The 25,434-nt window shown below is 42.2% G+C and overlaps 2 protein-coding genes across 6 annotated transcripts; one reads left to right on the top strand and one right to left on the bottom strand.

The window, feature by feature from the left end:
* Positions 1-448: 448 nt before the first annotated feature.
* On the bottom strand, positions 449-6,683 carry htr3b (5-hydroxytryptamine (serotonin) receptor 3B). The gene is made up of 9 exons (XM_058626494.1): positions 5,966-6,683; positions 5,331-5,494; positions 5,133-5,177; positions 4,628-4,737; positions 3,584-3,753; positions 3,063-3,220; positions 1,738-1,948; positions 1,006-1,215; positions 449-792 (listed from the first exon to the last, which is right to left on the bottom strand). The coding sequence occupies exons 1-9, from the start codon at positions 5,997-5,999 to the stop codon at positions 527-529; spliced, it is 1,368 nt and encodes a 455-aa protein (XP_058482477.1). The 5' UTR covers positions 6,000-6,683; the 3' UTR covers positions 449-526.
* Positions 6,684-7,038: 355 nt separating this feature from the next.
* usp28 (ubiquitin specific peptidase 28) lies at positions 7,039-24,705 on the top strand. Of its 5 annotated transcripts, none has more exons than XM_058627704.1 (26): positions 7,039-7,223; positions 9,263-9,337; positions 10,392-10,512; positions 11,169-11,256; positions 11,344-11,506; positions 13,524-13,610; positions 13,750-13,887; positions 14,187-14,257; positions 14,348-14,424; positions 14,497-14,645; positions 14,739-14,866; positions 14,939-15,034; positions 15,110-15,283; positions 15,799-16,007; positions 16,493-16,563; positions 16,954-17,182; positions 17,755-18,105; positions 19,268-19,413; positions 20,079-20,378; positions 20,868-20,963; positions 21,437-21,615; positions 22,138-22,216; positions 22,331-22,410; positions 22,804-22,927; positions 23,705-23,903; positions 24,129-24,705. In XM_058627704.1, exons 1-26 carry the CDS (start codon positions 7,179-7,181, stop codon positions 24,302-24,304), a joined length of 3,651 nt encoding a protein of 1,216 aa, XP_058483687.1. In that variant the 5' UTR covers positions 7,039-7,178; the 3' UTR covers positions 24,305-24,705. The 5 variants fall into 5 exon arrangements, with proteins under 5 accessions (XP_058483687.1, XP_058483688.1, XP_058483686.1 ...); XM_058627705.1 differs by having other exon boundaries at positions 9,260-9,337; positions 17,758-18,105; XM_058627703.1 differs by having other exon boundaries at positions 9,260-9,337.
* The last annotated feature ends 729 nt before the right edge of the window (positions 24,706-25,434 follow it).

The raw sequence follows: 25,434 nt of genomic DNA, 5'->3' as shown, positions 1-25,434 counted from the left end.
TGTGTTGAGTATAACTTCTCCTGCCACCTTTAGAAACCAAAAAAATTATTTTCTGAGCTTTGTTAGATTCCAGAAACTGCTAAATGTGCTCCCTGATTTCAGCAATGACTCCTGTGATTGGAAATGTTAAGATTCAGGGTACTTTATTTGGTACACAACATTAATATACACAATAAAATGGTCCACTTTGTTGGATTTAATGTGAATATGATTCTTTTACCATATCAAATCCAAAGTAGCTATCGGTTGCCTTTATTAGATGTCTTTATATTGAATATATTGAAGATCAAACTATCAATGTAAAAAATAATTACTTTAATCAACTGAAAAATATAATTTATCAATTTTATATACAATCATGTATGACTAAATCCATGTCAAAATGAAGATTAACTATAGTGCCAAATACACCACATGGACATATATATTTATTTAGTTTTTCTCACACAGATCTGCATCCGGCAACATCATCACACAAGAAGCTTGTTCTGTTCAGTAAAAATCAACAAAGTCTTTGAGCATGAGTTCAGGCAAAGCTCCAGGTGGCCCAGAGCAGCAGCAGAGTACCAGCGTACAGGGCCAGCACCAACAGGTAGAGACGGAACAGCAAACAGTCGAGCTTTGAACACAGGGCCAGCCAATCACCCTGAGCTGCGGACTCGCTGTCCTCCTGGGATAGAGCCAAGCGAAGGGAAATCAGCTCCTGGAGGAGCCATTCCGGCCCAGGAGAAACCTCCTGGATCTCAGTCAGGGACAGCAAATCACCCTCCAGTGAGGAGTCCAGCTCATAATCTATGAGAAGAACATCAACAAATGTCATTTGTGGGGAATTGAAAACACATCTAAAGACAAACAACAAAGAGGGAAACCATGTTGAATAGCTGAGAAATTGCCAGTAAAGATATGCATGGAACACTAGGCTGATGTGGACCCTCATTTAAAGTACCAGCACATGGGAAAATGTGCAGAACTCAGTAAGCGTATAACCCGGCCCTTGTACCTTACCATCACTCGCGTTGATGTGTTCAAGGGTTTTGACAGAGGTCACAGCGCTGTCGTCGAAGTCGTGACCACTTGAGCCGTACTTGTCCAGCAGGCAGGCGGACACCGACATTTCCCTGACCTCCTTCTCACTGTGGTGGAGCAGCTTCACCACCAGTATGGATTTGGTCAGGCTGAGCATCAGCATGGCCATGCACACCACGAAGAACACACCTGAGCAGAGGTGGAGGAAAGAAAGCACGAAAAGTAACACAACAGCATGAGTGAGGCATCGTTGATGTTGGTCTTAAAGCAGCGGTAGAGGCAGGATTGATTGAAAAAGACGTTGATTAGGTTGTTGAACAATGGTCGTTCTCTTGGTTATTATTGATTTTTTTGATATTGAAAAAGTAATATACTTACACCAGCTTTAATCCAGTTAAGGTATTGTCTTATTTGAGTATTCAGGAGTATAAGTCAGGTTTTTATTAATGTTTAATTAACTTGCTTCTTACAATGGGCCTCAGTTATTTTCATGCAGTGAGTAATATGAGGAAATGACAGACCAAGCGCCCTCCACCGTTTATTATCTTTCTCCAGGAGGTCTGGGTAGTTGCATGATGGATTTTAGAACTGGAGGCTTTTTTATGGTTGCAATAACAGGCCTAACAAAAGGGGATTGAATAGCTTGTACCATGAGTTCATTTTGTCCATATTCACTCGTGTGCCTGGGAAAAACAAATGTGCCAAACCCACCGATAAGAGGAGTCGTGACAGCAGAGGAGGGCAGTTCGTCCGTCAGGTTGACTCTGAAGACGGTGTAGCCCAACAGTATGCTGATCTTGAAGGCGATGCGTACGCCACTGTCCGGAGGCAGATAGAAGCTGATCACATCCACCAGCATGAGGAAGATACTGGGTATGAGGAGACCCACCACGTACAGCAGGGGGCGCCGGCGGATCAAAACCTGAACATCAAATATAAGAACAGAGAAACCTACATATGTGAGAAACACTGATTTTAAGATGTCATAAATACTCATTATAGAGTAGTTTCTGTAACAGTGGTAAATGTTTGCATTGTGTATATATATATATATATATATATATATATATATATATATATATATATATGTATATATGTATATATATATATATATATATATATATATATATATATATATATATATATATATATATATATATATATATATATATATATATAAACTCCCAGTGCACTGTTACCAAGCCGTGTTTGGTCTTTTAGCTGAATAAAGAGCAACGCTCCCTGCTCTCCACCTGCACTCGGCTGCAGGGCCATTTTCCTCAAGACTAACAAGAAGTCCATTGATCAGGCAGCCACTGAGACAGCCTCATTATGGTTGCTCACCAAGCTCTGTCTATCGGCTCTTCTCTCGCTCCCTCGCTCCCTCGCTCCCTCCCTCTCTGTCTCTTTACTTGCCAGATAGAGCAGCAGCTTCATCATTTGGCATTAGCGCACAAGCGGGATCCATGAAGGTCATGGCCAGTTAGGGTGGCTGGGTCTAACCCACAGAGGGCAACAGTTCGCCATCGATGAGCAATCATGCTCATCACAGTTTAGTAACTCACTTGCTGGGAATGACTCATTGGAGAGAGGTGTCATGGCTGAAAATGGAATAATTATTTATGATTTTGTGGAGGCAACTGTGCCTGTGAAGAAACGACCGAGAAGTCGCCCGTCTGCCAGTAACTAATGGAGGACCTGCGTCTACGCCAAGGCCTGAATAATCAATATCGCTCGGTTTGAAAGGGGTTAACAGTAAATTTCTTCACCTCCTTCTGCTTTATTTGTTCAATTACGACAATTCGTATATCAAAATGTGCATTTTTTTTGCCATGAAAAGTGCGGAGATGCACACCGTCCTCATCTGTCAGTACGCGGCCTGCTGTGATAAGGCTGATTGTGCAGATGTGTGCAAAGCCAAAGGTATTTAGCATTCCCTGCTGCATTGTCTGCAGGAAATTAAGATTAACTTGACTTGACTTAAACTTTCTTCACCATTTCCCTAAGTGCGAGCAATGAGGCAATAAGTCCCGTACATTGAACTGGATGTGTGCGTAGTCGGTGTTGTCGTGGTGGATTTGCCAGTAGCGTGAAGGGATGGACAGCAGCTCCCATTCCCCGTCATTCATGAACTCCCTCTTGTCATTAGCGATGGCCTCCGCGCTCCTCCACAGAGAGAGGTCTATTTCATTAACTGCAGCGAGTAAAGGATAGAAAGAGATGGAGAATGAAATATGTCCATGAATTTTCTCTTCTATTCTGATTTTGCGTGTTTGGGTACATGAATTGTCCTTATACGTAATGTATTATGACTTTATTCAGTCTCTTTTAACTAACATGCCTGTCCACTTAAAGGCCCAGTGTGTAAGAATTAGTGACATCTAATGGTGAGACTGCAAACTGCGGCAAACGTAGAACTCCTCTGCTCAACTTAACAGCCTTATTTTAAAGTTATTGTGGACTAATACATACATATGTATGGGTAGCATGTTCAATTTCTATCCATAAACGTTACATAATTGGACCTTTTAAATGAAAACTGTGCAGCATCACAGACCTGAGTGCAGCCAGCTGCGGAAGGTGAGGCTGCAGTTCTGCTTGTCAAAGGGAAACGCGTACATCTCCAGGCTGCAGGCCAGCACCACCTGCATGGGCCGATAGTTCTTCACTGAGCCGGAGGAGTTGACGTAAACATAAGGGATCGGTGGAGATTTCCCTCCATCCACACTGTGAACACACACACACACACACAGACACACACAGGAGGGAGAAGGGAAGTAAGGTGAAACTTGGAAAACAGGGCGGGAATTTGAGACTCAGCCTTCACACTCACCTTTATGTCGAGTTGACCTCGTTACATAAGTGTTAAAGCTCAGTTTGTTGCTTTGTGGCTGCTCACATGTTTATCACCGGTGCTTTCTGCACAGCTCACGTTTCGATCAACGATGTCGTTGAAATGTCAAATACACATGGACCAAACTCTCTTTGAAAGACTCCCCTGTCCTCCTTTGCATTTGAGACACTTTGAGTCTGTTGTTCTGCACTTTGCACTTTATAAATAAATTGTATTTGGAGTGGACAGAGTATTTGTAAAACAGGAGACATGAGGCAAGTTCTTACATAACTATTCTTTACACATATTTGATTAATGTTTACTTAACATTTAATGAATTTGACCAACACTACATTTTTTTCCTAATATTTACTGAAATATATGTTATTATCAACTATATAGGAACTTATTTCATAGTAAACTGCTAAAAAAAAAAAAAAAGCGTGGTGGAAGATTTGGTCTTGTTTTGTATTTTAAATCCCAGTGCTGCACATTTTATCTTTTTAAAAGTTTATCTATTTAGTTTCTTGATTTGTTTTGCTTTATTTTGCTTTCATTCGGCTTGTTTTCATCAGTTTTGTATTGTTTTAAAGGTTGTCTGGAGTTAAGAACTAACGCTTTTACTAAAATCTGGCATTGGAAAAAGGAAAAAATCCCATTCACAAAATTTGACCTGCTTAGTCCCAGGTAATAAATGAGACTTTAAGATCACACTGTTGACATAACCTAGCACTGAACTAAAAAGGTCCAATTTTCTCATAATCTTACAGTTCACTGACGATGACATCAGGAATCCAGATTGCATCTGATGACAGCGAGATTTCTGTGATGCCATCAAACTCCTCTGGATCCCAAACCAGGAACTCATCGGTCCAGATCTGAAAGCAGCAACGTAATATGTCATTAAATAGTATAGTAACGTTTCCTGAAAGTGGGGGGGAAAAAAACACTTAAAACAGTTTGTTTTCTCAATTAATCAATTAATAGTTTGGTCGATAAAATGTTGATTGATGTTTCCCCAAACCTCAAAATGATTTCTTTGTAATATGGAGCAAAGAAACCAGAAAATATTTACATTTAAGAAACTAAAAATTCAAACAGATTGTTTTTTAATATAAAAAAAAAATCAAACCACTCATAACAATTAATGGATCAATTTAGTCATTGCAGCTGTTTTGATTATAAATACATGGGTGTTCAAATTGTTGTTTACCTTTTAGATGTACAATAATTAACAAAATGGAAAATACTGAGAAGATAATGGGCCACATACCTGTCTGTACCAAATACTAATTGTCATACTCTGTGTTTTTCCATCCTGTGGGAAAAGATAATGGGTTTTAATAATAATACTGTTTTAAGGCAACTTTATTGAGCTTTCTTTGGGGTTAAACTGAGTCAATTTATTAGCAACAAGACAAATGTAGTGTATGTAAAACTATGACAACATTTTAGATTTTAAATTACACACCACTCCAAGGACAGACTGCAGTATGAGGTCTATGGAGACTGTGGTAGCACTGGTCCAGTTGTGAACAGGCCGGACGCCGCAGTCATATTGTCTCAGCAGGGTCCTGGTCAGCTGGTTCAGCGCTGACCTCTTTGGCTTCTCTGGCACACATTCGGACAAATGGGCTAAAAGACAAACAAAAAGATAAATAAAATAAACATTCAGTTCTATTTATTGTACTTGAGCAGTGCAGGAGGCTCTGAAAGCAATAAAATAAAACGGTTTTATACTGTACACTATTCAATGTGCATTTGCTGATAAAAACAAATTCAACAGCCAGATATTTAAAATAGTATACATTACTATGTGACAATTGGGAAATGTCAAACTATCTAATCTTATTTTAATGATTTTTATGCAGAATTGTGCATATATTTGTATTTAATAAGTACATTAATCACTAAATAAGAAATATAATGACACTGGATGACTTATACTGAATTAGACTATTTGACCTACTTTAAGATATAAACAGGAAAATGGTCAGTCTAAAAAAATATACTGCATACTAATAATAATACAGAAATCTTTGGAACAAAACCCCTGCAGGTCATTTCTCCCCTCACAAATCAATACTTCCCAAATTAAAATCTTACCTGAGAACAGCAGCATCAGCCAAATGAGCGACATCGAGCCGAAATAAATCAATGCTCCAGATTACAGGTGTTATCCAGGTGTTGCATCCAAACATCTGCCCTGTTTACACACAAATATCCTCAGGCTCATTGAAAAGCTTCAACTGCAGCAGCACAGAGTGCAGAAAAAACAGCAATGAACAGAGTAGCACAGAGATTTTGGCTCCACTGATATTGATTTTCCACTGGCCGAGTAATGTGATACGTATATTAAGGAAGAACTGGAGAAGGAAACTCCCTGGAGGTTTGTTTGGTGCTTGTTTATTGCTTCACGGCAGAGATTTACATACATCTGCATGTTGTGATTAAATTCATTGGTCATTGTTGAACTTCCGTAGCAATTGTGCAGCTCAGGTCACACACAAGCATGTTTGTCAGGGCACGTCCTAATGGGGATTAATGACAATATTTGTTCCATTTGCATGTACAAATACAGGAAATACTGTTTGTTTCTGTAAGTTTTCTTTAAGGAAAAGCGGTTGTTTCCAAATTGCATAAAGAAAATATGGGAGATACGGTATAGATAGATTTTCTCTTTGCTGGTGAAAAACACAAAATATTGAATGCACTTGACAATATGTAGAGCAAAAGGGTTTCCTGGACACATTTAAATATAATAAAACCCCACGTCAATCAATTTTGTAATAATTTATTTATTTTCTAATTTGTTAAACCACTTAAAGACTATAAAGTGATTACGTATCGAGAAAACACGTCAATATATTGAATTTGTTGTAATGTTATTGTATTTTAGTGTAGTTTTTGTACAATTCTTCAATGTGTCCACTGTATATACTTTATTTGTACATACAGTGTATATTTGTAGGCTTTTGACTTGTGTGTCTTTGTTATTTTAACCTTGAATGCTAATAAAATGATTTATGGTGGATTTTTTTCCTCACTTTTTGAGCTCACACAACGGATACGTACTGTAAAGTTGCATGTAACCTGAATGCACCACCAACTGTCCTGTCACTCACGTTGCGCGCGCGCACGCGTTCCGGTCCACGCGCGTGCCCTGACAGGTGAGCGCGCGCAGCTGGCCCCGGCTGTGTGGGCTCGCGGCTCTTGACAGATGGAGCTGCTCTGACTCGGGATCGGCGCTGACAGCATTTCGGACGTTGAGGGGAAAAAACAAAACAAATCAGGACGGAAATCCGGGTTTCCATCTGCAATGACAAACGAACAGAGCGAAAATGGAGAAAACTCGACGAACTCGGTGAGCGCAGAGGATGATGTGGAGCCGTTATTAACGTAACAAGTGGCATGTTTGCTTCGGAATGACTGAGGAACTAACGTTAACACTAACCCCCACCGCTGTTGTGTGGACAGAATCCCAAACCACTGAATCTGCCTGAGAAATCTCATTTTAACGTTAGCTTCATTCTTTTCTCCTTTTGAACAGGCTTTTACTAAAAAAACAACAACAACTTCTTAATTTGTATGAAGCACTTTCAAATTCGGCATACATAAACTCCATCAAACTGCTTTAGTTTTCTTTTTTTAACCAAAATTCAAACTTAATCTTCCCACCAACGTGGTTGTTGGCAGTTTTCACTTAGCTTGTAACCTACTTGTTGTTTTTAAGTAGATAACTTTGGAAGCAAATGCTTGACACACTGGAAATGTCACAGTAGATGTAATCACATATTTCCATCTCCATACACAGCCATTATAATGTCTTTCTTAGTCTAGACTACCACCTTAAAAAAAAAACATCAGTAATCTATTCCCATGTGTATCTTCAGGCCTTTAGAATTTATGTGGAAGTTTCTAGACTAGCTTTTTTTTTTTTTAGCTCAGTGTCCATTCAACCAGGCTGCTGCTTTATTAAAAGGCCTTTCTAATCCCAGCTAGCCACATACATGAAGTCATATTTTTAGTTATGTCATGAACAAAGGGTCAGGGTTCACAGTAGTCATGATGTGTGTCAAAAAATAATGTATGCCTGCATCTGTTTTTCCGTTTGCTATTGACATAGGATGTGTGTCTGTGAGTGTGTGTGTCAGAGAGAGACAGAGAGACACCCAGTGCCTTTGTCACTCAGGACTGGTGGCATGGTGAGTGGAATGATAAACAGAAGCCTGTGCTATCCATGTCAGCGGCCTAAAATAGAGGCTCACCAAGAGGGTCTCAGATAGACCTCAGACTCCATATAAGTCTGGTATGGTCTGTGTGTGTGTGTGTGTGTGTGTGTGAGAGAGTGTGACACACACACACACACACAGAGAGAGAGAGAGAGAGGTCCACCTGCTGTTGGGTATAGCAGGCTTTATATAGCAGATCTCACTCAGCAGACTCATGTTATTTCTTTCTTGTGTCTGTGAGGTTGAAACACATGACGACCGGTGAGAGTTTACATTTGGGGACAAGTCATGACCAAGCATTAATACGTGTTTTGGTTAGTTTTCTGTCCCCGAAATATGCTAAAAATCATTTATTTCATGCTGTCAGGACCAGAAATGATGCACTTGTTTAACATCGAACCCAAGCTGTGGTTTTGGTGATTAACTTGCATCATGACTAGTTGCACGCACAGTATATTCATATTTCCGTTTCCTGTGTCGTCCAAGTAGATGAATTGTAAACAAAACAAGAGCGATATCAACATGTAAACATGATATAGTGGTCATCAAACATCAGTCAAATCTATAAAATACTGCCTTAAAGGAATAATCAAACATTGCTAGTCGACGAACTTCACTTGGCACATGGACTGGAAATGAGACCTTGGCTCGGTCCGAGGGCAACATTATCCAATTACCAGCACCTTTAAAGCTCACCAACGTTTATTTGTCGTGTTTGTTTGATCTGTGTGAAAACCAGAAGTCATCAGGGTCGAGCAGTGTGGGTATGGAGGCTTTTGTAGACGTCCCTGGTTGCTTATATTTACGTCTGACGCATGAAGTACAGGCATGACGCAGGTATTAGTCATCTACTAAATGTACTAAATCAAGTATAGGCCACTTAATTGTGCTCAGTGTTACAAGCTGCATTGTCCTGACACAACTATGTGAACCTCAGCAGCTTGGCATTTTGGAATTTGTCCTTCAGCTCCATATATATATACACTCCGTGTTGTGCCAGTCCTGCTTTCACATGGGTCTCAGATCATTGACATTAAAGGATGGACGAGAATTTAAATACTACACAGAGAGGCAGTGGGAGGGGATTTGTAAGACTTTGACATCTTTCAACTCAAGCTTGTTTCCCCCCTCCCTCCCCCCCTCCCCCGTGTCCAAACCTTTCTCTCAGCAGAGCGAAATGCTGATCAACCAGCTGAGGGAGATCACTGGCATCCAGGACCCACAGATCCTCTACAGAGCCTTGACTGTAAGACCTTGAAAACCCTTCCGTTTTGTTTTTGATGACCTATATCTGAAATCTGTATTTATACTGGTTTACACTTGGGGAGAAAACCCGCAGATTGGGCTTGGATACTGAGCTGGAAAGGGTTAAGCGGTCGAGACAGAATCATGTCATCATTGATAATGTCCACGTGGTCACTGTCACATTTTTGAGGTCGTACGAGTCACATTGACGGGGGGGAATATCTGATCCGTCCACTTAGATGGCAAATATCTGATTTATTTCCATGTACAAGTGAGGATGGATACAGATCAGAATTGGGTCACTTGGAGCAAATAGTGTAAATGCAGCCTAACAGTCCCTGCTATTGGAAACTAACTGACTAATGGTAGTTGGCCCTCTTTAAAAGATCGATAGTGCCTGGTGTCATGGCCCCTAGTTGTTACACTCCTCTTCTGTGTGTGTGTTACTGTGTCGGCATATACTCTTATTATGCAGATTCCTGTGTGCCATCCCTCCTTCGCTATTGGTGCTCTTGCGTCCTGCTTCTATTCCACCTTCTTCATCCCTCGGCCATCCCTCACCTGCACAAACGTCCCTCACCTCCTCATCCAGCACACCTGTGTAAATGCCAGCAGCTGAGATTCAATCAGTGCTCTACAGTGCATCTGCATGAGATTGAATGAGCTGCTCGTGTGTGAGGTGAAGGTATGGAAACAGATTATGTCAACTAGGAAATGAATTGGGCTTGTAACTAGAGGGTCTCTGGTTTAAATCCCACGGCAGGGCAAGTCCCTGTCCCGTCAACAACTCCCTTATCCGGCACAGGATAAGGAATTGCATCGGTTCAATAAGCATGAAGATACTACACCATTGACTTAAGACCAGGTTTTTGCTGGTCGGTGGTGGACAATGTGCCCGACCTCACCTCGTTTTAAAACACACACACACACACACACACACACACACGGACACACAAGAGAGCGCCCAGTAAGTCTGACATCATCACAGCTCTGTCACATCCTAATAGTTGGATGGACAGGAATCATTGTCATGTCCTCGTCTCCTGTCTTTTAAGGCCAGTCAGGGTGATGTTGGACATGCAGTTGGACTGCTAACAGCACAGCCCGCAGAGCTTCAGGATCCTGGAGAACCTCAGGAGTCAGGGAACCCTGGAGAGGCCTGGGAGGGCCAGAAAGGTACTGGAAGAGTCTGGAAAAGGTCTTGTTAATAAGTCATATTATGTATAATTACACCAGCAACTGGTGATTTCAAGAAGACTTAGATATGTTAGCAATCATTGCTTTTCACAGTTTCCAATAATCAAATAAATGGTTGTGACTTTCTGTGTTTAGGCATTTCTGACACCTGGACACATAAAGTGGTTTATATTACAGTGTCTTGTTCACAGTTTTGGTTTTGTTGGTTAAAGTAGAGAAAAATGTTATTACCATTTCCAATTTTCTTTGGGAATTTCCAATTTCCTTTGGAAAAAATGGCTCTTTTCTCAGTAAAAGAGCCACTTTGCCCACAATTGCCCACAAAAGTGCGTGCAATTTTGCATCGTTTACGACATGCAGTGCAATATTAATCCATCTGTAGTGGCTTTACCTGTGTGTTTAGTTACTTGTTCCTTGTTTTTCGTCTGATTGTTAAGATAAACATCAAAACAACAACATAAAGGCACAGGGTGGATAAGAGTGATACGGAATATACACAAGCTCAAATGTTACCTTTCAAATCTGACAGTCGGTTGTCTATTTAAATAAATAAGTGAGGTCTCCAAAAAGAGCTATACAATAAGAATATGTGTCATATTATTCACAATATGTTATATTGTTGTGTAATTCTTCAGGGATTCCTAAAGATGAACTGCAGACCGCCATCGAACTCAGCCTGCAGGAGTCCCATAACGCCCAGGAGGAGGAGAGAGAATTTCACAGGTACAGGAAACTGTGCTTTTTTTTACTTTACTATCTCTTTGTTAATTTAAGCTGCTGCTGACGGACGATTATGATGATGTTCTGCAGGGCTCTGGAGGCCAGTGCCGAGGAGAGCGCAGCGAGAATGAAGAGGAAGCGATGCGAAGCCCAGAGCGACATGTGCAGCCCCTCGGACTGGGTACGCCAGGGCGAGTGGCCTGTGGGCATCCGCAACGTGGGCAACACCTGCTGGTTCAGCGCCGTCATACAGGTGAGAACATGCAGGGTCTGCTGAGCTATGAATAAAACACGGCAGGATTCTGGAGAGCGGTCGACCGACGGGGGGTTTTCTATGGCATAAAACATGAATTTAAATATAAATGGAATTTACTAAATACAGATATATAAAGTGCCTTGAGATAATTTATTGTCATTTTTCAGTCACAATGCAACCAAACATACAAACAGAATCAATAACCTTAACATCTTTGATTACTTAGATCAATAAATAAACATTTTACCCAGGTAGCAACAGTCACTCTTCATGTTTCACTCATTGCTATGTCCTAGTTGTTTTTCCTTCCCTGTAAAATTAGCATATGCATGGTTTATATATTTAGTCTTCTATTTTCTTTCACGGGCATCGCTCCAATAAATGATATCCCCGTGAGTTCCTGTATCCAGTGTGGTTTCAAAGTGGCGGCACAAGCGCTGCGGTTATAACGAGATCTCGTCTAAAATCTCAGCCTTTCTCATCAACTCTAATAAAATTAAACGTAATAAGAAGATAAAAACAAATATGTGAGGGCATCTTCCTGTTGTAGGTAGTTTTGTCTTTTTTTCCTGAGCTGCTAACTCTATTAAAAGTCCATTCCAGGCTGAATTTAGTGAGGCCTATCAGGTGGCTCGGCAGAAACCGGAGCTTCAGAATGTGTGGCTGATGTGATGATGGAGCGAGTGGTCACTTCCTGGTGTGAGCCCGAAATGGTCTCCAACAAAGACAATGGTTATTTGTCTCTGTTGAACTCAAATGTGCTTCTGCTTTGGATTTAACCCCCAAGGATGGGGGTCATTTTCTGGAAACACGAGTGAGAAAATGAAGAGTCGTTGTTTGAATACAAATGTCGTTCGTCTCATACCCTCCGTGTTTTCTTTTGTTTATTTACAACTCAAATGACTGATTCAACCGAGCCCCGGCTCTTGATAACATAGACTTTACTTAAAAAAAAAAAAAAAAGTAATTATGCTATCAGATTTAGGCTCAGTGACCACATGATTGGATTGTCAGTTCATTATCCCTCGACTATCCTTTGTGGTATAAATTACAGTAACACTGAGATAAGCCGTAATTGAATTTCCCACTCAAAGGAAAAATAAATCATTATATTCATAAGTGCTCAGAAGCGCCAGTCGCCAGTAAACATGACACATAAGACTTACTGACAGGTGTTAATGCATTTAGTTTATCATGGAAAACAGTGGCTTAGTATGTGAGTTTACAGTTTATACATGAAATAAAATAAAGTAAAAAACTACATTTGGAAACTGGAAGCAGTGTGTTTTTGGAGCCTACCAAAACAAAACGTGTCTCTATTACTACTAGATATTCAAGTAGAGCTGCAACTAAACGTTTGGTCCATTAAATGTCAGTTGTTGATCAGTGTTTGTCAAACCTGGAAATGATGATGTTCTCAGATGTCTCAAATGTCTCAAATTATTTACTTTTAATGCTTTCTTTGTTTTACCGGAGCAAAGAAATGAAGAAAATATTCACATGTAAGAAGCGGAAATGATCAGAAAACTTGTTTTAATTATGAAAAAAGCTTCAAAGGCAAGAGAAACTCATTGAACTGATATATAATTGGATGTCATCAGTATTTACAGTTGTTTTTTTTTTTAATATCTTAGTCAAATAATCTTGTAATTCACTGAGAATTACACTAATCAAGGGCCAACATGTTCTCCCAATCAGAATTCTTTATTAATCCCTGAATGGAAATTGGGTAAAAGTTTTGTTTCAAAGTGAGGGGAAAATCCACTGTTTCCTCTACAAGATTTTTATTTATTTTACATTCAGTTTGAGGAGTACTTGTTTGGTTCATAAAATGTGGATCACTGTTGACCAAACCTGGAAAGGATGACGTTCTCAAATGTTTCACGTTGTGTCCACAAACGAGTCAGTTTTAATGATTTCTTTGATTGTGGAGAAAAGAAACCGGAAAATATTCACATTGAAGAAGCTGAAAAATTTGAAAGTATGTTTTTAATGCTCATGTTTTTTGTTGCAGTCATTGTTCCACCTGCCTGTGTTCAGGAGGCTGGTGCTCAACTACCACCTGACTGAGCGACTGCTGGAGAAGTGTAAGAGCCACTCAGTGAGTAAACTCCTGTCAATGTCACGTTATTCCTCATTTCTGGTTAGGTTTCTCCCAAAAAAAAAAAGGTAATGTTGTGTATTCATCTAAACACAACACAAACAGTGGGTGGAGTTTGACTCTGGGTCTGTCTTAACAGGACAAAAGGAACATCGCTTTCATGCAGGAGCTGCGCTGCCTCTTTGCCCTCATGGTGGGCTCCACCCGCAGGTTTGTAGATCCCTCTGCTGCCGTGGAGTTACTGAGAGAAGCCTTCAGGACCAATGAGGCCCAGCAGGTACAGCACACAGTCACTTTATTACCTTTTTACTCTCACATAATCTCTCAGTAACCCTCGAGTCAGTGTCTGGCAGTGATATCTCTTCAGATTTCAAAGATCAATATTTTGGAGCTTCCTGTTTATGTCTGGGCCAAGACTTTTGTTTTCCGTCAGCTATACTGTTTGAAGTGTGATGAAGCAATACGCGACGTGACTGTGGAGTAAAAAGACGATCGCTGATGCATTACTGTCAACATATTCTAACAAAGTTGGCTTTTGGCCTCTCAGACCTTCAGTTCCTTTCGTCTTCATTTCAGGATGTCAGCGAGTTTTCCCACAAACTGCTCGACTGGCTCGAAGATGCATTTCAGTTGGCTGCCAGTGGAAAGTACGTCACATGTCATTCATGGCTTATTCCTCCTTTTCTTCTTCATTGGAACGTCTGTTTGCTCAATGACGTCATGTTTCCCTTTTTTAGTAACGCGGAAGACAAACAGAAAAACCCCATGGTGCAGCTCTTCTATGGCACGTTTGTGACAGAGAGAAGACATGAAGGTACAATTGCGTCGTGCTCGTCAACGAACTCTGCTTGTAGTTGCTCTCATACACGTGCGCGTTTCTGTTCAGGTAACACGTTTTGCAACACGGAGCAGTTTGGCCAGTATCCACTTCAAGTCAACGGCTTCAACAACCTGGATGAATGTCTCGAAGGAGCGATGGTCGAGAAGGAGATCGAGTCTGTCCATTCGGATCACGGTGTCACATCCGGTCGTGAGGTGAACAGATTCTTCGACCCATTCGCTGTTGAGTGTTTGTGCAGTTTGACGCCGTGCTGAGTCGTTTATGTTTTTTTTCTCTCTCGGGCGCAGAGATGGTTCAAAAAGTTACCGCCAGTCCTGACGTTCGAGCTGTCGAGGTTTGAGTTCAACACCCAGCTCGGTCGTCCGGAGAAGATCCACAAGAAGCTGGAGTTCCCGCAGATCATTTACATGGACAGGTCAGCTTTGTACAGATGACACGATTAAAGTGTCCAGGATTCTCTCAAACCACTGAGCTTTTTCTCGCACAGATATCTTCATAAAAACATAAAGCAGACCAATGAGAGAAGAAGTGAAGTGAAAAGACTTAAGGAGCAACTGGCAGTCCTTCAGCAGAAATTTGAGTGGTAGGTCACCGATTCACTCTGATTTTAAAAACATCAGATGAGTTTTGTCTAATTATCTCACGTCTTTATTTACAGCTACAAAAACTACGGCTCGGGACCGAGCAAGTATCCTCTGGCGGACATGTTGCAGTTTGTGTTGGAGTTTGCGACCACCAAGCCCACGAATCTATCCCCAGCTGAAGATCTGAGACTCGCGGCATCTTCACCGACTCCTGCAAACCACCCTCTAAGTGAACCCGTCTCCAGCAGGTGGAGTAAAAACCTCTCTTATTATGAATATGGTGGAAACCCCATCCTCATATTATGATTGGTCTGATAATGAGTCTAATTCATATGAAAGTGAGTTATGATGCAGCCGTAATCCATCCAGAACACTGAGATCAACCAACCTGGTGTTTCTGGATCTTTCTAGATCTTTGCCCGGGATATATTATGTACTTTGGCCTTTGCAGTTCATTTCTTCAACAGCTTTTAATAACAGAGCTGGTCAACGATAATCCCCACTGGGATTTCCGTGCTCATCAAAGGAGGAAAGAACCTTCTAGTCTTATTTCTGCAGCCCTAAAGTCCAGAATTACTCTTTAATGGTGTAAAAATACACTAAATCTTGATGTTTTTCATCAGTTTTCCTCTGTAATGTTGCTTCACTGCCTTCTTTCTCTCCTTCCCTTGCGTCCTCGCCTTCTCCCTCCAAATATCACCTGCCTGCAGCAAAAATAAACCAACAGACAGACTTATTTAAACACTGTTTTTTTTGCCCTCAGTGAACCAGCGGACACAGACTCACCTGACGGCCTGCTTTCCGGTGTTTCCAGTTGCCAGCGGACGCCGATATACAAGCCCTTCACGCAGTGCAGACACCCGGTGGACTGCTCGCCGCACCCGGCGCCGCACAGCGTCACCGACGAGGAGCTGCACTTTGTGAAGACCTGCCTGCAGCGCTGGAGGACGGAAGTGGAGAGCGACATAAGCGGTACGCTAACGGCGGAGTCGCGTGGGCCACAAATGGCACACTTAACACGTCGTTTGATCTATCGATGGGGGCGTTCGTATGCAACAACAAACCAATTACAAACTGATAAGAGCAGATGGAGCGTCATGACATATTTATCATGACTGTGAAATAACGGTAAACCCCAGGTTTGCCCAAGGCACTTCCTTTTACTGCACTTTGTTTCACCGAACAACCTGGAATAAAAATACCTGCTATGTAAATATAAATATAAATAAGTGTTCCAGGAAAGAGCCTCTAAAGTGCCTTAGGAAAATGCACCTTCACTAAAATAGAGCTTAATGTCTCTCTTTATATCTGTCAGCTGATTGTGACCCAGGTTTGTCCCAGGGAACAGATAACAATAAATGTGAAATGTCAAGTTGAATCCAAAACTTTTCCCTAATGGGGGGAAACATGAGTGAAAGGAAGAGAAAAAAGTGCTACTCTACTTTATTCATTCTCAGAGCTGAAGGCCAACATCGACAGGCTCTCGCAGAAACTGGAGGGCATCTACGCGGACAACAGTCTCTGCCAGGTAAGACTTCAAATTCAGCGATTCAATCGCAGTCTTTACTTCACGGAACTCGACCTCGTGACCTTTCGATATTCTAACACAGCTTTCTGGATGATTTAGTTCAGGAGATGCAGGCTCCACAGAGTCAACACCAAAAATATCAAAATGTTCCTTTTATTCTGTGTGCAATCAATGCTTTTGATTTCTGTTGCACTTCATTGGCAGTTCTTTTAAAACTGTGCTGGGCCGATGTGAATTATTTATGTTACATACATATATATATATATATATATATATATCGAAGGGGTTTTATTGCTTTTTTTTAAAATACAGCTAACAGCAACACAACTTTCCCCTTGAGGGACAATGAAGCTCCTAACTCTGATATGCCGTTGTGCAATCCCGTAACAGGTTCCCTACAGACTCCACGCTGTGCTCGTGCACGAAGGCCAGGCGTCGGCGGGCCACTACTGGGCCTACATCTACGACCACGGCAACCAGCGCTGGATGAAGTACAACGACATCTGCATCACCGAGTCGGCGTGGGAGGAGCTGGAGCGGGACTCGTTCGGCGGCATGACCAACGCCAGCGCCTACTGCCTGATGTACATCGACGACCGGCTGCCCTACCTCATCACAGGTACGCGCGCGTGTGTGTGATGTACAAGAACTACGTGTACTGTATGGACACACGCAGATATCCGAAGACACATCAGAAATCATTAATACTAAACCAATAGCGTGTTTGCACCGACTCGACTTAAGTAGCGTTTCCACTGGCATAGTATCTGGTAGCAGGTACTTTTTACAAATAGTTTTAATTAACTGATTCTAATGATTCAGTTCCACTGAAAACAACTGCTGTACAAGTCACTCGTCACTTGTTTGTGTGTGTCGTGTGTAAAACGAAGTCACCGTGCAGTGTTGACTCTGCCCAAGTTGACAAGGTACTATTTTAGTAGTGGAAAACCAACCTATACTGTGCCGTGCCGTGCCGTGCCGTGCCGTGCCGAGGCACTGACCAGAAACAGTCTGTTTTTTAGTGCATTAACACAAGAGCTGCAACTAATGATTCGTTTCTTGATCAATTAATCAGTCTTTTGGTCCAAAAACCAAAGATCTCGGTTTATTGTAATAGAACTGCAAAGGAAACCAGACAATAAAAACATGTGGAAAGTGGAAATCATAGAACTCTCATTCATTTCTCCCCAGAAGACACCGATGACGAGACAGGCCAGGTGCTGCATGGCATGGACTCCCTGCCGCCCGTCCTCAAACGCTTCGTCCATGAAGATAACCGCTGGTTCCAGCAGGAGCTCAGTGAATGGGAAGAGCAGTTCTGTCAGACGGCAACGCCACAGGAGGAGTCCGCTGCTGCTGCTGCTGCTGCTTCTGCAGAGTCGCCTGATCCTGGACCCGACAGTGCAGAGCAACAACCTGTTGAGCCAGCACCTCAGTCAGGACCCAGCAGTGAAGAGCTGGACCAGGGAGCTGCTTCAGAACCACAACCAGATCCAGAAGTGGAGAAGGATCCGGAGCCAGAACCGGAAGAGAAGCCTGAAGGTCTGTAGTAGAGCTGCAACTAACGATTATTTTCATAATCAATTAATCTGTCGATTATATTCTCGATTAATAGATTAATTGTTTGGTCCATAAAATATCAGAAAGTCTTAAAAAAATTGGATCGGTGTTCATCGAACCTGGAAATGATTCACTTTTAATGATTTCTTTGTTATCCAGAGCAAAGAAATGAAGAAAATATTCACATTTAAGAAGCTTAAACAATCAGAAACCTTGTTTTAATCATGAAAAAGACTTCAAACCGATTATCGATTTCAAAATAGTTGTCGATTAATTTAATAATCGATTCATCGTTTCAGCTCCAGTCTGTAGAGGTGAATGAAGGAGAATCAGGAGAGGGGTTGTGTGTTGTTTTTCAAATAATTAATCAGTAGTTAATCCTTTCATCCTTAAATTGTAACACAACATATACAGAAGCAGATCAAGTAGATTTCACAATTGAAATGTTTGATGTGCATCAGTTATGATACAGTATGTTGTCACTGCGTGGATGCAGAATCGTCGTAGTCCACATTGCAGCACTTTTGCAATTGTAAATAAAACAATAACACCTATGATCCCACATGTCAAAAGAGTTGAGGAGGAAAATTTCATTTGTTTGCAACATGTCACAATGATGGCTTAATCTACCTTTATTGACCTGATAAAACATAGATGTAGCTAAACAGTATTACAATGACTAAGTTTTACATGTTGGGGGAGATGACACATTTTAAAATATCTTTTTAATAACTAAACATTGTATTAAGCTGGAGCAGCCATCTCAACAGGTCAAGGGTGTGGGGGTACCTGACCCCCATTGCTTCCCACACATCCTAGTGCCAGTCCCAAGCCTGGATAAATGGGGGGATGGGCATTATGCACATCACCGTACAAGCTGTGGTGACCCCCAGTGGCAGAAGCCGAAAGTAGAAATGACACAGTATATTCAGCAATTATCTTTATTCATATCAGTATTTTTTCATATTGTACATTCCTAGATGTTAAAATGAATGTTTTATTGCCTTCACCTTGACCGCCTTTGCTGCCAACACAGTACATTCTCCTCATTGTTAGACTCATAAAGGACTTCTCTTATCTTATCTTCAAAGTCATCTTCCACTTTAAACGCCTGCATTTATTCACTCTCTGGTTTTGACCCCAGAGGAATCAGAGTTAACGCCGCCGCCGCCGCCGTCACAGAGCGATGGCTGCCAGCCAGACGACAGCGGCAGTGCAGCAGCAGTCACCGACACCACGGCGTCGAATCAGAGCTCCGCTCCAGCCGAGAAGGAGACGCAGGAGAGTCAGGTGGGCACGTCCGTGGGAACCCTGACGCCCCCCCACCCCCACCCATCTGTTCCCTCCCCCGCTGCTGAATATGGGTCAGAAATTCTTGGCCACAAAAATAAAGTGTGTACATGTGGGTCAAGGGTCCCATTTCACCACTTAGCATAGTGACGGAAATGTCAGGACGAGGGAAGAGCGATGTACAGATACAGGCGAGGTCGGGAGTAATTACTGCCTTCCACTAATTTGTTTTATCCTCTGTGGTTTGTTCAGAGACTTACCAAGTATTTTTTTTACTTTCCTTTTTTTTAAGCTTGAATGTGGTTCAATCCTTATCAGTAAATGATCTCTTTCAACTTAAAAGTTTATCATATAAGCGTTGTGCAGAGATAAACTCTTAATGACTTTGAATGTTTTGATTTTTAAATCTGCTTAAAAAAAAAGTTTGTTTTCTCTCCATAAATAAGTTTAACGTCACACACGGCTGCTTTCCTCAACTTTCACTCAGGAGCCAAAATCAATATTTAATCATCTGACATTACTCGTCAATATTGACCAATTACTTTTACATTATATCACTCGGTAACAAAGTTAAGCTTGTGACTAGAAACCACTTCATTAAAATGTATGGATTTATTGATTTCGGCGTGATATTGAGTCATTTAATATTTTTGTTTCTCTGGCAGACGCCTGATCCCGAAGCAGAGCTTAGCAGCCAGGAGTCGTCTGACCTCCACGAGGATAAAGGAGACGCTGAGGCGACGGGCTGCAGCTCGGAAAAAACAGAAGGAGAGCCGGAGGCTCCGAGAGAAAATCCTGAGCGTGAGGCTGAGCAGGAGGGCGAGGGGGAGGAGGCGCAGCAGCAGCAGCAGCAGCAGGAAGTCCCAGCGAGACCACGACGGACCGAGAACGAGGTCTCGGAAGTGGAGATCCCCAACGTGGGCAGGATCATGGTGAGAGCGGATGCTGATGGATACAACGAAGAGGTGAGTGCATTGCGCAGTAACTGTTTTTCACTTGAGCTTATGTTTTTCAAAGTGTCAAACACTAACGTTGAGGACACCAAGATAAAGTTAATGACCAGCTCAACCCATGAACCACACAGGTTAGTGTTTTGAAGGAATAAATGAAGGACTGCAAGAGTGGTCATCCTCGCTTTGGGGACATTGTTAGTTGTTACTATAACTTGATTCACCCAAATTATACAAAAACAGAACTGACTATATCGTTCAAATTCTAAAGAATCACATTTATAATCCAGTCTTTATTTATTCATTTATGTGCTGCTTTATTAGACATAGACAGTGCATAATAAGGAAGTTTTTATCCCATAGTCCAGGGTGTGATGTTACAATAGGCTGCGTTCAAACAGAATTACTAAGCTGATTTTGCTACTAGTTGTTATAAATAATCTATTTGACGTTTTAATCACTCCTCTGCCTCTTTCCTTTCTGATGCTCCGTCTTTTCCCCCAGATGATGCTGACTCCAGCGATGCAGGGTGTGATTCTGGCCATAGCCAAGGCCCGACAGATTTTTGACAGCGAAGGCCCCGAGGCGGGCCTCATCAAGGTGTGACCTTTGACACCAACACCGCTATCACAAAATCACTGCATGATTAAAGTGTGTGTGTGTGTGGGGAGGGGGGGGTTGTGAGCAGCTTGTTCTACCGACACGGAATAAACTGCTGCATATTTTTTTTTCAGCGTTAATCATAAGTGATAAAAATGTGCTCTAATAAATGACAGACATTTTATAATCCACTGTGTTCCGAGGGCAAGGAGCTCAATGTCAAGAACGAGACGAGTGGAACAATCTTCACATTGTTAATGACGACACACAGACACAGAAAGGATTTTCCAAATTGGCCTCTTGTGCTTAAGAGAAAATTCAGTTTGTTCACATGAAGAGACACTCGTTTGAAATTTTGAGAGACACTTATTTAAAGCTTAAAGTTAGGTTTTAAAATCTGCTGTGTTTTATCGACACGTGTTCCCTCACTGAGGGCTTTATTCTTACCCCCTCACCCTCTCTGTGTCTGCCAGGCTTTCCACGAGGAGTATTGTCGCCTGCATGAACTCTCCGAGGAGGAGGCGACGCCTCAGGAGGACGCTCGTCTGCAGCACTCTCTCGTCTACTTCTTCCAGAACGAGGCGCCCAAGCGCGTCATCGAGAGGACGCTGCTGGAGCAGTTCACGGACCGCAACCTGAGCTTCGACGAGAGGTGATCCTGTAGTTATTAATTAAAAAATGTAAATGTAAAACCAAGCCCTCATTGTCAGTGGCCTTTCACTGCGGCACACTTATTGCCCACCAGGTGGCATCAGATGATCACACTGGAGCGGACTGTCCTCTGATTTGGATCCCCCACCTTTTTAAGATGACAGATTTAAAACCTTACATGAATCATAATAGCAAAGAATATAATATAATGTTTCTGACCGTTTCACTGCCATTTCTGTAACATCTAATATTATTTTAAAAAAGCAGCCATTTCCAAGACATATGCCTGACTAATGAATCAACTTAATTTTATGCTCCAACTCAAGGACAAGGCTGGGGGAAAATAATAAAGCAAATTCATTTGGAGACCTTCAAAAAGTGTGTATAATATAATATACTGGCGTAGGAAAGCACTACAGTGGGCTTAGTGTGCCATCTAGTGTGGAGAGCAGGGATGTGCAGTCAACGTGGTTGTATGTTTTTCAACCTCTGGCCTCTTTATATGTCCGTTATGTAAATGCAGGGGCATCAGTATCATGAGGGAAGCCCGTGCCAAGCTGCGCCTCATCAAGCCAGAAGACATGGACATGGATGAATATCTGGTAAAACCTCAAACAATCAGTGCTTTATTCTTTTGAGATCTTCAAATTACACAAACCAGGAGCTGGAAAAACAGAAAATAGGAATTGTTTTTTTTCTCCGTGTCTCTCACACAGCAGTGGCACGATGAATACAGGCTGTTCAGGACGGTGTTCGTCTACCTGCTCACGGGGCTGGAGCACTACCAACACGGGAAGTAGGTGTCAAATAATCACCAGAAATCTCATGCACCACTTGGGCGAAGAAACATTTAGTCATTCATGGTCTCCTGCTTTATCCTCCACATGGAAGAAAATGCACAAGCACACATGAAGAATATGCAAACTCCATCTAGAAAAGTTGAGTTCACATGAGTTTAAAAGCTAAATTTGACGACTGAGCCACAGTTTGTGGAGCTCTATTCTACATATCCATTCAGTGGAATAAACAAAAACAAAGATATGAAGGGGAACTGATTTCAAAGGTTAATAAAGTCTTTTCTGTCATTGTTACTGAAGATCGTCGGATCAAAAATGTCAGTGTTGTGGTTTTTAAAAGTGGTATTCTGTGTTTTCTTTTGTTTCCGTGTGTGTGTGTGTGTGTGCTGCAGAATGAAGGAGGCGCTGACGTACCTGGCGCACGCGTACGAGACCAACGCCAGCCTGCTGAAGAACGGCGCGAAGCGCGGCGTGGACAAGTCTCTGATTGCAGTTTACAGGAGGAAATGTCTCACTGTGAGTAAGACGACGACGACGACTCTGCAAGACACCTCTGTGTGAAACCACAGCACATTATTGCAAGCCACGATAAACGGCCGAGGCTCCGTCTTACATTTACCTTAACACCAGCGCAGCTGACGAGAGAGAGGCAAGAACACAGTGAAAACACAGAGCTATTCAACAAGAGGCCTTAAGAATATGTTCGCTGCTCTATCTCACTGTTACTTACTTATTTACAAGCAAAACAACCTTTAGTTTCCTGCCGGTTTTTCACCAAAATCCAAGAAAATAATTGAGTTTGCATGGATTTGAGAGTCGCTGGTCTGCTGCTGCCTTGTTAAGTTAATTTGTGTTGCAACGGTAAAGCTGACTCAAGGATAGCAAACACCAAAATCACAAAATAAATGTATCTTTGGATATGGAAGACAAAACTGCAGTCTCCCCTTAGTGCCAAGATGAATAGGTGAATACATATAAGTTAAAAACACGTTAATAAAAGCAAAGACATGGGGATAAATGAATGAATATGAATCAAATAAGTAAAAAGCTTTATTTATTTGGAGATGAAATTGAAAGCAGCCTTCACAAACTCAATGAAGAGATCGTTTTGTTGAGTGACACCAAAAAAACTTCAAGTTAAGGAGGAATTTCAGCTTTTCATGCATTAAGATGCAACGTAAGTCCTTTACCTGTAACCAAGTTAGTACAAGGACAAGTAGTACTTGAGTAATTCCTCAGTGTTCGCCGTGCTGCAAACTTCACAATCGCTCCCTTTCTCCATCCTCCTCGCAGACGTTGAACGAGAGCGCGTCGCGGCTGTTCGGCAGCGGCGAGGAGAGCAAAGTGGAGGAGGGCGTCGCCATCATGGACGACGCCGTCATCCCCTGCCTCCACCTGATGAGCCGCGACTCGGCTTTGTCCCAGGACGACCGGGACGCCATGGAGAGCATCCGCAGCCACTGGTGCTGCTGTCTGGGCCAAGACATGGAGGGTATGACTGTTTATGACCACACCAGCATGTTAAGTGATAATTCACTAACCAAAAGGTTTTGGTCATTTCTAAAGAGATAATACGGGTTTTTTTGGCAAAAGAAAGCAGTGAAGACATTGTTAATATTGCATACAATAGATTTTATTAGGTTAGGCACAATCAGCTGTATGTTATAATGTTGAAGTACCTCATACAATACTTAATCTAAGCTTCCTTTGTGTCCAGACTCGCTGCAGGTGAAGCTGGGTGAGTTGCTTCCCAGGGTCCTGGACGGCACGTCGGAGACCGTGGTGCTCAAAGACCCCCCTAAAGTCCACGTGAACCAGGCCCACGACCTGTGCAGTCGCCTGGCGGCCGTCATGGAGTCCCTTCACAACACCACGATAGTCACCGTCAAGTAAAGTCCGAAATGAAACCTCCTTCTGCCGTGCGCTGCCACTGCGAGCGCCGCGGACGATAGACTGTTGGGACTGTGGGGATGAGACATTGGTTTAGTTTTTACTCGGCTCTTTTTTTATCAGCTGGTTTTGGTTTTGCACATAAACATGATTTTGACATGTCAAGAAAAGCACTCGTTAGGGATTCATTTAAGGATTGATCATGGCTGTCACACGATGACTACGTGCTCATTGCAACAGCATTGCCATATCAAGACATTAAAGCTTTTTGAGTTCATTTCTAATCATGCTTAAAAAAAATCTACTTGAAAGTCTAATTTTGAAGAAGCTCCCTTTTCTAAAAAAACAAAAAAAAATATTAGCAGTATCTTCTATGACCTGCAGAAGTGGCAGCCTGTGACATCACAAGTCAGTCAGTCATCATCTACCGCTTTATCCTCCGTCAGAAGGTCGTGGGGGGTGCTGTGCCAATCTCAGCTACATCGGGCGATAGGCGGGGTACACCCTGGACAGTTCGCCAGTCCATCGCAGGGCCACACACAGATAGAGACAAACAACCATTCACTCTCACACTCACTCCTATGGTCAATTTGGAGTGTTCAATTTACCTATCCCCACATTGCATGTTTTTGGACTGTGGGAGGAAGCCGGAGAACCCGGAGAGAACCCACGCACACACGGGGAGAACATGCAAACTCCATGCAGAAAGGCCCTTGTTCCAACCGGGGCTCGAACCCGGGTCTTCTCGCTGCAAGGCGAGAGTGCTAACCGTGACATCACAAGTAAATATACTTATTTTTTAACGTCTTTGGGTTCCTTAAAAGCACATTACTTATATACATAAACACAGCACATATGTACATATGTAACAATTTACTCTCTGTAGCTAGATGATGTTGTTGTTGTTTACCTCACAATGAGCAGCCCCTTTGTATCACACTGACCTTTTTAAATACTGCACATGTAGAGATGTTGGCTGAACTGACTGAAATGGTACTTTATTGTATTGACACCCAGATTATGCGATTTCAGCCGGACCTGAGTCAGACTCACGTTGGCCCAGGGAACTGCTTATGTGCCACAGTCCTCTCGAAGCTCTGTCTGCAGAAATAATTGTAACGCTAACAACAGAG

This window comes from Solea solea, chromosome 4, assembly GCF_958295425.1.
Source record: "Solea solea chromosome 4, fSolSol10.1, whole genome shotgun sequence".
Lineage (NCBI taxonomy): Eukaryota > Metazoa > Chordata > Actinopteri > Pleuronectiformes > Soleidae > Solea > Solea solea.
Note: the sequence above shows the minus strand (reverse complement) of the source record. Positions and strands in the feature narration are given on the sequence as shown.

What these genes read in the sequence shown, in the direction of transcription:
- htr3b (XM_058626494.1), bottom strand. Translation starts at nt 5,999, where the DNA reads ATGTCGCTCATTTGGCTGATGCTGCTGTTCTCAG. An exon ending in TTAGTATTTGGTACAGACAG is followed by an intron (nt 4,738 to 5,132) that starts GTATGTGGCCCA and finishes TGCTGCTTTCAG; the next exon opens with ATCTGGACCGATGAGTTCCT. An exon ending in ACACATCAACGCGAGTGATG is followed by an intron (nt 793 to 1,005) that starts GTAAGGTACAAG and finishes TTCTTCTCATAG; the next exon opens with ATTATGAGCTGGACTCCTCA.
- usp28 (XM_058627703.1), top strand. Translation starts at nt 7,179, where the DNA reads ATGACAAACGAACAGAGCGAAAATGGAGAAAACTCGACGAACTCG. An exon ending in CTTCAGCAGAAATTTGAGTG is followed by an intron (nt 15,035 to 15,109) that starts GTAGGTCACCGA and finishes CTTTATTTACAG; the next exon opens with CTACAAAAACTACGGCTCGG. An exon ending in AGTGGAGAGCGACATAAGCG is followed by an intron (nt 16,008 to 16,492) that starts GTACGCTAACGG and finishes ATTCATTCTCAG; the next exon opens with AGCTGAAGGCCAACATCGAC.